General features: G+C 47.3%; 1 protein-coding gene across 1 annotated transcript in view; it reads right to left on the bottom strand.

Moving 5' to 3' along the window:
• The window catches only part of Anxa2 (annexin A2), a 38,881-nt gene extending 28,295 nt beyond the window's left edge, over positions 1 to 10,586 (bottom strand). Inside the window, exons 1-2 of the mRNA XM_031345704.1 lie at positions 10,482 to 10,586; positions 287 to 346 (exon numbers count right to left, since the gene is read on the bottom strand). Of these exons, the coding sequence (XP_031201564.1) occupies positions 287 to 334 (48 nt within the window). The 5' untranslated portion in view covers positions 335 to 346; positions 10,482 to 10,586. The remainder of the gene's footprint in view (positions 1 to 286; positions 347 to 10,481) is intronic.
• Positions 10,587 to 14,394: the final 3,808 nt, after the last annotated feature.

Genomic DNA, 14,394 nt, shown 5'->3' with positions numbered 1-14,394 from the left:
AAAGCAAATGCAGTAAGTCCAACAAAACACAGTTCCAGCCATTGCCTCGCAAAGACGCTGTCCAAGTTTCATTCGATGCCAAAAAAGGTTTTAGCACCATGACATTTATTTCAAATAAAACTGCTAGGAACAGTTAAAAGCAATGAGGAACCCAGTCACTGGGGAGACACCTAATAATGACTGAATTATGGCCCCATTTTCTTTGTGTATACAGTGAGATCATAACACAGTTCAACAGATGTCCAATTTGCAAAAAATCACACAAAGTGAGAGATTAGATACTTACATCACCCTCCAAGCTGAGCTTGCACAGGATTTCGTGTACAGTGGACATTTTGAAAAAAAGCTGAAAAAAAAAAAAAACACAAAGTCTTTATTAAAAAAAAGCCCCTTTTCCCTGAAGCCTAACAATTCATCACACTAATGTCTTCTTGGACCATTGCATCTGAGGCTGTTAAAGCAAGTATTTTTTTCAAGCAGGCAATTCTCTATCTTACCACGGAGAAAATTAAAGCTTAGAGATGGGTGCCTTGGGTTGGGAATGGATTACTAAGCTGGTCTGTCTCTTGCTCTGCTTAAACAGGACCTGGCAAATTCTGGTCTGCGAATGCAAAACCTAAAAGCTTCCCATGGCGAACACCTCTTGTTCAAACAGAGAACCTGTTCTTCCCATCAAAAGTGACAAGCACATCAAAACTGCCATGACTTGTGTGTCACTCACAAGTGACCTCACATTGAAAGGAAGGCAAGAACTGGGCTCCATAGTGGCCCCATGTTGGCCCGATCCCAAAGGGAACCTTTTACTAGTAGCCCCACAACCATTTCTTCCAGTGATACTCAGAAGATTCAGGGTCTAGGCCATGGGTTCATCCATAGCACGCTCACCTAGACATTAGTCTGATTCCCAGAACCCATATGAAAAGTCTGGGAATCTGGAAAGCACTGGGAGGTGGGTGGATCTCCGCGGCTCCACCGCCAGCCAGCCCAACCTAATCGGCAAGGCTCAAGCCAATCAGAGCTCTTGTCTCAAACAGCAAGGCAGATACTGCCTGGGGAGAAATAACTCCTGATGGTGACCTCTGGGCTCCACACACAAGTGCACCTAGGCACACACATATGTGCATGTATGCATACACACGAAAAGAGGTTATTAAACTGTTCTTAAAATGCAAATAGACCAACTTTCTGATATGAACACATTTCATTGAGGGCTGATCTTGCATTTAAGATTTAGAGCAATCGCAATGTCATCATGGTCCACTGAATACATTTTATCAGTCAGGACTGCAGTACTGATGAAAGAATGGCCTGTGCCAATCTATGGAGGAAGTTCTTGGGACTGCTAGCCCCACATGCCCAGCCCCAACCACTGGGACTGATTACTACTGAGACAAGATAGGTCATTCTGCATAGTCACCCCTGAAAAGAAACAACCACCTCCCCAAAAGGTTGCCAACAGCGTCCGTACCAGCAGCTTCCTTGGCACTTGTACGAAATTAAGCTTCCTATTCTGTTCAGGGAACTTGCTTTGCTTAAATGTTTCCTTAACACTGCTTTGAAGACAACATATGACCTAGCATTTGTCAGCTTACAGGGACGTTCTGAACCAAGCAGATTCTAGGCTGTGGGAGGTGGGACGTGGGGAGAGAAGAATCACCATTATTTGTGGTCAAGATGTACTTTTTGCAAGATGTGCTCTCTCTCTCTCTCTCTCTCTCTCTCTCTCTCTCTCTCTCTCTCTCTCTCTCTCTCTCTCTTTCTCTCTCTCTCTCTCTTTCTCTCTCTCTCTTCTTTCTCTCTCCCCCTCTCTTTCCCCCCTCTCTTTCTCCCTTCCTCTGAAGCCTTTTAAACCTGACAAAAAGGAAGCTCATCAAAGGAATTTAAATTACCTTCACTCCCTCAGCTTCCTCACTGTGCCAAAATTTTGCTGTATCAGTAAACTGTGGTGCAATACCTGCCCGCTCCCCCCCCAAAAAAGAAATATTAGTTAGTGCTAAAAAGTTTTCAATCTCAGAAGACACAGAGGAACTTTGAATGCACATCACAGAGTGACGGGAACTGGTCTGAAGAGGTGCACATGGCTGATTCCAGATACAGGGCATTCTAGAAGAGGTGGCTTTATAGAGGCAGTGAGATGATGCACGGTTGCCAAGGTCAGGGGAGAGACACAGTTGGAGCAGTGTGTGTGTGTGTGTGTGTGTGTGTGTGTGTGTGTGTGACAGAGAGAGAAAGAGAAAGAGAGAGAAAGAGAGAGAGAGAGAGAGAGAGAGAGAGAGAGAGAGAGAGAGATGGGAGGTATATACACATACTTATCAATGGCATGCATGCAAAGCGCAAGTGCCTACAGAGGCCAGAAGAGGTTGATGTCTTCCTTAGAGCTGGAGTTCAGGTGACTGCGATCCACAGATGTGTGTTCTGGGAACCAAACTCAGATCCTCAGCAAGAAAAACAAGAGCCCTTAACCTCTAAGCTCTCTCCAGCCACTTTACCTCTACTACTACTACTACTACTACTACTACTACTACTACTACTACTACTACTACTACTACTACAACTACTACTGTTTTTACTTATGTGTGCACAGGTGCATGCCATGGAATACACATGGAGGTCAGAGGACAACTTGTGATTGGTTCTATCCCTCCATCATGTGGGTTACAAAGCAAGCCCTGGATTCAGGTCCTCAGGCTTGGTGGCAAGTGTCTTTTCCTTGCAAAGCCATCTCACTGAACCTTTTTATTGTTGTTGCTTAATGTGACCACGAGAAAGTCGTATATGCAGCTCACATTCTGTGTCTACATCAGAATAAACTGAAACTAGTACTCTGCATGTCGGTGCTGGTCTAAAAGAATTCCAGAAAGCCACAGTCCAATCTTGGCCCAAAAAGCTTTTTCTGAAGCCAATATAGACAAATCAACGTCTTCCTTAGCAGGCCACGCCCCAGCTCTGCATTCTAGGTGATCTCAGCTACACAGCACAGCAAGTTTTTATTGAATTGTTCTTCCAAGCTGTCTGCTCAGCTCTGAGTGCCGCTCCTCAGACAGCTGCCCACATGGAGTCCTTCCTTACATGCCCTGCAAGTCACAGACACTCTAATGCATTACTTTACACTGTTAATTCTTCTCCCACAGCCATGGCACCTTGAGAGGATAAATAAGGAGGATTTTGGGGAGCCCCACCAATCTTGCTCTCTGTGCCAGGATTTATATTCATCTGTTCTTTCATCAAGTCGCTCCTCCCTGCTGCTACCAACTCAATCTCCCCATCTGATCTTGTCAGATAGTTAGAAATCAAGGCCTGTGCTTCCTCTAACTCCAGCGGAGCACAGCCTTCTGAGATCAGCATCAGGAGTCAGCCACGCCTCCCTCTATCCATTCCCCTGAAAGAGTTAGTGCTCAAAAAGTGCTGCTTGCCTTGGCTTTGTCTTATCAAATTGGTTTACTTTCTGGCTCCTGTCATTCATATCCCTGTCCCCTCCCCCTTACAACAGGGTGTCATGGAGCTGGAGAGATGCTCAGTGGATAAAGGGCTGACCACACAGCTGTAAGGACCAGATTTCAGATCCCTAGCCCCCACCTAAAAGCCTGGTGGATATGACAGTCCACCTGTGATCCCAGTGTTCCAGAGGCAAAGACAGACCTCTAGAGTAAGATGGCTCAGTGGTCCAGCTAAAGGAGACAGCCCCTCTGTGCTGAGGTTTAAAGTTTGGTCCTCACTGTGCAGCAAGCACTCTTTACTATGAGCCACCTCTCCAGCCCCTAAATATGACCTTATGAAGAGTTTTTAATAGGTCACATTTACATCACAACCATTCTGCACCAAAAAAAAATAAAAAATCCAAAAATATAATAACCCCAAAGTCACAGAGATTGACAAGCAACATGTAAGTGCCTATACCCATAAATATTTCCTACCTCATGCAAGTTTAATAGCAACCCTATTTTAGCTTAGAAATAAAATACAGCCTTTGCTCCTCTTCTTCATCCCCAGGCTGTGCAGTTCCTCGGAATAGGGAAGTTGCTAGAAGAAAACTGTGGGCTTTGCTTTTCACTCTGATTGCTAAAACTTGAGTTTGATTATTGAGAACACATCAGTGTGTTGCAACTCCCAAGATCATCAAAGGCCTTTGCAGTGCCAGTGAAGTCTCTAGATCCTGGTAATGGTCAGGTCACCCACAAACTTAGGGTAAACACGCACTGGCACCGCACTGAAGAGATGAAGAGTTCTCAAGCTCAGCTTCCCACCTGTCATGGAAAAGGTTCACTGTTGACCTTGAGTAGATTTCCATTTACCATGGAAACACACCTCTGGATGTTTCTGTGAGGGATTTCCTAGTGTAGGGTCATTAGAATGGGAAGACCCACCTCAAATGGGAGTGGTACTATGTGAGTGAGCTTCTGTCGTAGACTACATACAAAACAAAACAAAACAAACAAAAACCCCTGAGAATCAGCATTCATCTCTCTGTGGTTTTGGCCTGTGTGCACAAAGTGACCAGCCACCTCCTCAAACTCCTGCCTCCCTGCCTTCCCAGGTGTTACAGTGTCTCCACTTGAACTGTAAACTGAAATAAGCCCCTCCCCCTTCAGGGTGCTTGTGGTTAGGTAGTTAGTCACAGGAACCAGAAACATAAGGAATAAACCACTTGTATGAGAGACACTTAAGAGACTAGCCATGGCCCTCAAAAGAGCAGGGCCTTTGAGTCCTCTGTCTTTGCCCTTTAGACCCTGATGGCTCTTCAATGGAGCTTTAACATCCCAATGATCTTGGAAGTAGAGGGGCCTAGTGGTGAGGCCTCTATGTGTAGGCTGACAGGGATGAGTCACTAGCCAGAGGAGCACGTTGTCATCGGGGATGGAGATAGTAGGGCCCTGTGGAGCAATACATACCTCAGCATATATATCATCGTACCTCAGGAAAACAAGGAGACTGGTGTGTTAGGAAGCCATGTCCATGTGGTGACCCCAAAACCCAAGGGCCCGAATGAATGGTGCAAAGTTAAGTTTGGTTAACAGATCGGTGGAAGGTGGGAGGGCCAAAGTGACTAGACCCAGCAACATTTATTATTTACCCATTCACCAAAACTCGAGATGTAAAGAGATCTACAAAAGCCAGATGTGAAGATCCACGCCTGTAATCTGAGCTCTTAGCAGGTGGAGGTGGGAGGATGGGGAGTTCATCCTTGGCTACATACTGAGTTTGAGGCTACCCTGAGCTACATGAGACTCTGTCTTAAAGAAAAAAGAAGTCACCATTCCACATGAGAAGACCCTCCCTGAAATAACTCCTAGCTCCTCCAAAATGTAAAACTCGGGGTGCCTTAGTTGCAGACACAGTCCCCCCTCCCAAACCTCTGGCAGCCTGCTCCCCAGAACTGCATCTGTCTTCCCAGCACCTCATCTTCACCCAGCTGACCAACTAGTTTGAACCTGCACACCAGAAAGAGCTAGCTATCTGGTGAGCCATCTGTTAAGGAGAACGCCTAGCTCTGCAGGCTGGGACCTGGCTACACGGTAAAAAGGGCCCTTTCTCTGGCAGGTTGTTTTGTTTAAGAAAAGAAACCAGTCAGTTTCTGGCAGACTGAAAGCTACCCACCCCTCCAGCCAATCTGAAGTGGCTCTGCCCAACCCCCACTGGTGGGAAAACAGGCCTGCCTCAGCTCCTCCCTAAATGAAGGGAACAGAGTGTCTCCTGTGGCCTTGAAAATATTAATAAATGAGACTTAACCTGATGGCCCAAGGCTTTCGGGGGCAAAGCTTGGCAGTAAGGCAATCTGCGGAGCTGTTACAAGGTCAGCCAGTCAGTCATCTGCATGGAATAGACAATCTGTTTTACAAATAATTTATAAGGCTGTCTTTAAAAAAACCTAATATATAGACCTTATTACATTTTATTGTTTTGTTCCAAAAACCACAGTTAGTTACAACAACAACCAAAAAGTACAAACGGGTGTTCTTTTTAACCTTTCTCCTGCAAAAGGAAAGCCAGACAGACTTTAAAAAAAAAAAAAAAAGCTTGAGAGAAAGAATCTCACATCTCACAGGCAACGCTGGAAACAGTAAAAATAGGATTCACAAGGTTAAAAAGTGCTGGTTCCAGGAAGCCCAGATATTAATTTGCAAAAAAAAAAAAAAAAAAAAAAAAAAAAAAAACCAAACCCAAGAGCTTGACAGGACTGGTTTGTAGAGAATCCAACCTGGCAGTTTCAGAGACACACCCACTTGGAGACCTGAAGAGTAGTTAAAAAGGCAAGTCTGTTGTTGGGTTACCCCAAAACAGATGCCTAGCAACCACCGCGATGAATCAACCAGGGAATGGAATGACCTCAAACCAGGATTTTAAAGTCAGTATGGGTTGGGGTGGGAATGTGGAGGGCTGGGTTTCCCCACCGCAGCCCTTACTGTAGGTCCTGGACACCGAAGGGTACAAACCACACTGGGATTTTAAACAACAACAAAAAAAATGCATGAATGATGGGAGAGGGATTTCCCACTGTGCTCCACCCTTCCTTCACCCCGTTAAATCATCTCTGGTTAACAGAACCTTCTTGAAGGCACATACTTTCCCCCTTAGTTTTATGGTTCTGATTAATGTTTGAGTCACAGGGCCAAATTAAGTCCTGGAATTCTGCCCATGGCCTTGACCAGACTCAGAAGAGGCCTCTACAGCGCTTGCCACCCGTCCCTCTGGCTGTCTGATCTCAATCAATATTTGTTTGCTAGCTACACACACTGCCACGTTGCCTTGGGAGCTAATAGAGTTGGAGTGGGTGGAACGAGACTGTCCGGGAAGAGACACGTTCAGGGTTGGGAAGCCCAAGCATCTATAATTCAATCTCCGCGTCGGATGGCCCACACATTAGGCTTCCGACAGGGCTCAGCTGCCAGAGAAAAGTCCAACTTCAAGATAATCCACCACACCCTGAACTTCCCTGCCTCTTTAAGTCTGTGGTTTCTTCTCTCCCTCTTCCTCCCCTTCTCTCTCTTCATACAAGGTCTCTTCGGTAGCACAGGCTGGCCTCAAACTCATTATGTAGCTGAGAATGATCTTGAACTTCCTGCCTCTCAGTTTAATGCAGTGCTTGGGATGGAATCCAGGACTTGTGCCTGTCAGGCAAGGACTCTCTACACACTCAGCAACGCTATCAATCTTTCAGTAAAGTCTTTGCCCAGGTACACACATGCACACACACACACACATGCACACACACACATACACACACACACACACATGCCTCCTCCACATAAGTCAGGCTAGGTCACTAACTCTCCTCTCAGCATGCTCAATTCCATCTGCCCCTCCATCAGGAGCACTCCATCTTGATCAGTGTGGGCATATAAGTGAGACTTTAAGCCATAAGCAATCATAAAGATGCCACCTTGCCCAGAACTCCTGCCATGCCAGAGTTGAGTATGTACTTCCACACTGTCTAGTCATGGGGCTTATGACTTATTCTCTTCTCCAGACTTCTGGGGCTGACGGTTTCTGGCATATAGTAGGTGGTTCACACACTGGGTCTTCCTGTTTTAGGCCTACTTTGTTGTTTCCAAAATAGTATCCTTTTTCAATTTCCTTTCTGTTCCTAGGACTGCATGTTTAAAATCCAGGCCTAATTCCACCCATTCAGACTTGGGAGCCCCCATTCCCAGCCCCTCAACATCTTTATGCAGCCTGGCAGCTCATCTCAGGGCAGCCTCTTCCCATTTGTGATAAGTGGCTTGTACCCAGCCCCATCTCCACAGTATCTGGATGAGATGGCCCTCGCTCTGCCTCAGGACGGGATCCACAGGAGCAACCAGAGAGCCAGATGACGAAGGGAGGTGGGAGATCCACGTGGCCCTGTGACTCCTTCGAGCTGTGAGTGTCCTCTGGGTGCGGCCAGGAGACAAAGGGCACACACAATGGTTCCATGTCATTCTTGTGGCCAGAATGTCCACATCAAGTCTGGGATAGAACTAGACTGCTCCAGTGCTGCAGATGGGTACCCTAAGAAGATCTGAGCTCAGATCACTTAAAAACTTCCATGTGCACCCTAATGGGAACATGTGGAGATCAAATCGGTGGACCCACCCAGAATCACAAGTCTCCTCAACGACGCGGATGGGAACTGCCTCTGGTAACAAAAGGGAAACCATGCCAGACTGTGAATGGGTGGAAAGAATTTCTGTTAAGGCCTGGAATTTCCTCCCTCGTGGCCCACAGCTAGAGAAGGGTGTGGCCTGGGGAATTATTTGTAGGTGCAGAAAAAGAGAACAGTCAATTTCTAGTCAAGTCTCACAGTTGATTCCAAAGGACAGGGTAACTCCAGGGACTCTACCCACTTCTCTGGGAAAAGCTCAACTCCTAGTCCAGTTCTATTACACAGCTGGGTAGAAGCCAGGAAAGGAGACCCAGCTAGGTTTGGGAGTGAATATTCATTTGAGGAAAATATAAAACGTCAAGTCAAATTGCTATCTGTCCAATCAATTCACTTATTTTTCTTCTCTTCTTTTCTTTCCCTAATAGGTTCAACATCTAAAAAGTAAGGATGTGTGAGTGTTTGTGTGAGTGTGTTTGTGTGAGTGTGTGCATATGTGCATTGTACATATATTCATGTGTGTGTGTGTGTGTGTCTAGTCCACTGCTGTATCTCAGTACCATTGACTGGGATTAGGACATAGTGGATACCTACAAGATAGTTTGTAAAACAAATGGCCCATAGTGCCTGGTACTCCTTTTGTAACACATCCACCTTCGCTTGATGAAACAGGTCCCCCTAACAAGCCGAGAGTTAGAGCAAAAAAGTCCCATAAATGCTCACACATACTAATCCGGGCCCAAAGGTGCAGGGAGAAACCACAGTCTTCAAAAATCAATAGTAATTTAGAAGAGTGCCTGCCTTGCCAGGAAAACTACTTAAATCAAAAATTAGCCAGGAAGCCAATGACCAAGACTGCCTGCCTAATGCCAATCAATAGGGTACTTTAATAGCTCAAAGACACAGGATGTGAAACCCTGAGGCACCAATCCAAGCCCTCGGTCAAAGCCTCAAGTGCTGCCTGGTTAGTCAAACTTCCTGAACCTTTAGCACACCAAACAGGAAACCCTCTACAGAAAGATGCACCTAGTGGGGTTACCCCTGCTACAGAAGACATGATGGCTGCTTCTGGAGAAACCCTTGGACTTAAGATTAGCTGTGTGCTTTGGAGAGCGGAAGAGGACAGGGCTCTGCTGCCCTCATCTCCTCTGCTGGCTCCAAGTTCCCTGCCTCAGATCCACAGACTTCAGCTGAAGTGCTTCACACTCGGAGGAGGAAGTGGGTGGGACTGCAAGTCTCCAAAGCCAACCTAACAGGTCAAGGGACACAGGCTGGAAGGAAGGCAGGAAACAGATAGATACGAAGTGGGAGAAGGGTTTCCAATTGACATGATTTGAATAAGACTGTCTTTAAAACGAAGGGGGAAAAAAACTGAGTCCCACATCTGTGATTTATTTCTTCCTACCCACAGATCACCCCTCACCCTCCCAGTTTGCATTCCTCTCCCCTGCCTTTAGACAGAACTCAGATACAAAGCAGATTAACCCCACCCCACCCCCCCAGTTTGGGATTCCAAACACATTCTATAGCTTTGTTGGGGTGGGGCAGGGGAAATGGCTTCTTCCCCAGTCCAAGTTGTAGACCCACCTAACTATACTCCTGAGAGTTTCAGGCTGAGGACCTTGGATTCCAAGAGTTTCTGGTTGCTAAGAGTAACCATAGGGCTGGGCTGGAGTTGAATATGGCATTACTTAAGTTCAACCTACTTTGGTACTCTACCAATAAGCTTGATCATGATCATCAGCTCTTTTTTTTTTTTTTTTTTTTTTTAAGACAGGGAGCTCCCTTACTATGTAGCTCAGGCTGCATTCAAAAGAGATCTTGCTGCCTTAGTCTTCTGAGTGTTGCGATTGCCACCGTGTCCCAAGTAACAGTTAATTTTGTTGGCTTTGCTTTGTTTCTACATTTGTATGACACTGATTGCAGTGTGCCTTCCTTAGCTATTTTTGAATGAACTTGTTTTCGGAAACCTTCAGTAACTCAGTGTGAGTGGCGCTCTGAACAACAGAGCTCGGAAACCACTTTCATAGATAAAGAAACTTCTCGAACCACAGCCCTCCGTGCCGCTTCGGAACCTGCCGCCCAGGAACCACGCCCTTTTCTACAGACCCTATCAACTGACTCATGGTGGCATCGCTGCAGTCCAGGCAACGTTCCCTACAACCACCCCGGGACACTTCCCTCTGCACACTTTCTAAACGAAGTCCCCAGAAGGAGTGAAGTCTGAGGTCGCTGATCTAGCAGACAATCTAGAGTTCATGACAAAGACTGAGCTGAGATTGTTTTATGGGTAAAGAAGGACACCTCGTACTCAAGTCTTGAGATTCTGATGCCTCCCGGGCCTCCCCCAGGTACCCCGCTCCGACTTCACAAAGGCACGTCCCTCAGCTGCAAGGAAATTCACCTGAAATTGCAGAAGTTACACGGTCCAGAGTGAGAGAACACAGTGCAAAAGGCGGAGAGGGAAAGTCCACAGACTTCTCACTGCAGGGCCGGAGGCTCCCCAGCGGCCACACCCAGTCCCCCCTCCTGGCATCTAGCACGTCTGGAATGCCGCCCCCCTCGACTCCCCGCCCCACACAGGGTCTCCCCGCTTCCAAGAAAACCTCAAGGGGAAGCACGCCCCCCACCCCTGCGCCCTGAACCCTCAGGGGAGTGGCATGCAAAGAGCACTGTCACTCGCAGGACACTTTGCAACTCTGTTGCAGGGCCCCGCAGATCACCGAGTGGAGCGGGTCCCTCTCCGTGCCTCCCGGGGTCCCAGTCGCCAAAGCCATGCCTTCTCCCCGTTCAGCACCGCAACCCCGAGGCCATAGCGGACGGATGGACCGCGCCCCGCTTACCTGGGCCGGGCACCTATCGCAGAGAGCCTCCCCAGAAGCCAAGCGGCCCGGCTGGGCTGGGTGGGGCTTTTATACGCGCCCCATCCTCCCTGCGCCAGGCCGCCCCGCCTCCCTCCCCTCCCTTCCCCCGGCCTGTTCCCACCCTGCTGGGTGACTCACCCAACTTGGACCGCAGCCCAAGCCCAGTCCTGCCCTACGTGACAGCTCCACTACCTCCCCAGGCCCCACAAGCATCCACCCATCCATCCCTCCCGCCCCAGTCCCCTTACTCCTAGGGTATGGGGCCCAGTGCTCAGGCTGGCTCTGGGTTATTAAGATTTCAGCTGCCTGGCTTCTCCAATCCACTTCTTTTGCTTTTAGGCTTCTAGGCGGCGAAGTAATGGAGGGTAGAATGTTTCAAGGAGCATATACTTGGATTCCTCTGAGCTGGGCTGTTGGCACCCAGCTCTCCATGACCGGCTGAAAACATATTAGCTTAACCTCTGGTCACCAGCTGGAGCGTGGGGAGGGCTGTTCGCTTGGTCCTGCCCTACCCAGTCTACTCTGCCTTGTAAAAAAACTAAAGCAGGCAGGCCTCCAACCAGTTAGGGAGACCAAGAGGTGAGGCCAGAAAGTGCCTCCTCCCCCCAGACAGTAGTACTTCAGGGCTGCGGACACCCCAGCTTCTACTGTCTTTCCTAATTGTAGGTTATTGAGGGTTTTTCTCCCCCTCGTTCCTTGACCAGCTGTTTCTGTGGGTCGTAATGTTTCTTTTCTAGCCTGCTTTTCCAAGGGAGTCGTCACAGGAACAACGAAGTAGTGAACTGTGTTTGTGGGTGACTACTCACACCACATTAAACTTCAAGCTAGCCGGAGAGCTGGAAATACCTTTCACAGTCAGTAGTTTTTGGGTTTTGTTGTTGTTGTTTTGTTTGTTTTCGTTTTTTCTAGACAGGGTTTCTCTGTGTAGACCTGGCTGTCTGGAGACTAGTTTGGTCTCGAACTCAGAGATCTGCCTGCCTCTGCCGGCCCAGTGCTGAAATTAAAAGCGTGCACAGCCACCACTGCCCGGCACACTAGGTCTTTAAACTGCCTCCTCGCAGAGTCCTTCTTTTCTCCGGGTTTTAAGGGTTCTTTCCTATCTAGTTGTGTGCTCGCGTGGTTTACATGTATCACACGTGACCCGCAAGGAGCTGTCAGCCTCTAGGGTGCTGTTCCTCCCTGGCCCACCTTGTTATTTGAGACAAGGTTATCCTGGAGGTTAGCCTGGAGCTCATAAGTTAGGCAAGATGGCTTGGCCGATGAGCCTTCTACCTGAACAGGGAACAGAACTCAGGTTCTTAAACTACAAGATCTTGGGCCACCATCTTCCCAGTGCTGGTCCCTTCTAATTTCAACATTTGTTTACACTTTCTACTCCAGACTCAATTCACTCCTTAGGAACCAAAGGATGACAGTTAGGGGAAAAGATAGGTACAGTTGCCCACTGTCACACAGACAGCTGTGAAGTTGGCCCCAGCAGAGTGACAGATAGAAAACAACATATCCCTTTGACATAATGTCTGATTTACACTCATAACTCTCCAATGTGGGCAGTTTTAAAGACAGAGACCTTGTTTATCTGACTATTGGGTGTGAACACCTTGGAATGTAAGACACAGACCCACACTACCAGCAAGCAGCAGCCTGCCTCCCTGGGTTATTTCTCCACCCAGCCCCACAGGCCCCACACTCCTGCTTGTGTTGGGGAGGGTGGGAGGTCCAGTAGTGGAAATAGCATTTAACTGACATCATGTGAAACACATAAGAGCCACCAACCATCCAAAAGAAATTTTAACTTACGGTGGACATCTGGCAAAGCTGAGTGTATAGAGAGCTGTATGTAGCGAGGCCTTATTTATGTCCCACTAAATACCAGGTCTTTCTTCTTGTTCTGTCTCCTTAGCATCCCACATTTCATTAGGAAATCTCATTGGTTCTGTCTGCAACTTCATCTGATACACGGTTTATCAAAAGCCAGTCTGAGGGGGCTCTCCCTTGATAAACAGTTGGGATAGTTTGCAAATCAAATTAACCAACGCTGGCAATGATTATATTAAACTGAATACCCTGACTAGATAGCTTATAAAAATCTGACAAAAAGGTCAGATGGGTGGGAGTGGGGGATGGGAGGAGGTAAAGTGCCTGTCTCAGAAAGCATGAAGACCAGAGTTCAGTCTCCCAGTCCATAGTAAAAGCTGACTGTGTTAGCTGAGTTAGCCCAGATCTAGGGCTTTGAGTTGGCCCACCCTAGCATCTACTTCATGTAGGGCCTGTCCTGCAGTTCCAAAGCCACAGGGCCTCTGAGACACAGGGCAATTACAGGATGTCCGAGAGGAGTCACAGTGAGGATCCAGTATTGATGGTGTAGTAGGAGCCAGAGGCCTCAATCCAGACCAAGGACTCACTGCAATGAACATTGCAAATAATGCTCTTTGGCCAAAAAGCTGTACTGTGTGACATGCCATGGTACCCTGCAGTTTCCGTAGGGAGATTTGGGTTTTTTCCTTTTTAAGTTTACTTATTTTTTATTTTTTGTTTTCTTTTGAGGAGGTTGCAAGGGTGAAGGACAGGTACAAAGGATGAGGAGATCAGTGGGGTTGAGGCGCATGATGTGTAATTCACAGAGAATCAATAAAAAGTTAAAAAAAATTAGCTGACTGTGGTGGCAAGCCCTTCTAATCCCAGCATCAGGGGGTTGGGGGTTGGAGTGCATCTGCGAGGCTCTCTGGACAGCCAGCCTTCCCTACTTGGCCAGTCGCTGGCCACTGAGTGACCCTGTCTCAGAAGAGTGCCTGAGGAGCTGTAATAGAGGCTGTTTTCATGTCTATGCACACATGTACGCACATACTCATACATGCACACACACAATCACACACACTCACATACACTCACATATACACACATGCTCATTCACATAAATACTCATACACACACACACACACACTCACACACATACACACATACTCACACACATATACTCACATATTCTCACTCACACACTCATTCACATACTCATACATACACACACTCATACACATACTCATTCACATATACACTCATACCCACACTCACACACATACATACACACTCACATACACATACTTACACACACATATACACTCACACACATACACATACTCACATACACCTATGCACACTCACACATTCTCACACACAGTCACACACACTCACATACACTCACACATACACACTCATTCACATATACACTCATACATACACACACTCACACACACATACATACACACTCACACATGCATACATAGTCACACACACTCACACACATGCATGAACACACGCACTCATACACATGTACACACACACACACACACATACACACAGAGGAAAGCTCTCATTCCAGCCTAAGAGCAGTTTGTAAAAGTGTCAGGAAAGCTCTGTAGCCGGGTTGGCCTCTGAAAAGCCAGTTTTCTCCTC

This window comes from Mastomys coucha, unplaced genomic scaffold, assembly GCF_008632895.1.
Source record: "Mastomys coucha isolate ucsf_1 unplaced genomic scaffold, UCSF_Mcou_1 pScaffold23, whole genome shotgun sequence".
In the NCBI taxonomy this organism is placed as follows: domain Eukaryota; kingdom Metazoa; phylum Chordata; class Mammalia; order Rodentia; family Muridae; genus Mastomys; species Mastomys coucha.
Note: the sequence above shows the minus strand (reverse complement) of the source record. Positions and strands in the feature narration are given on the sequence as shown.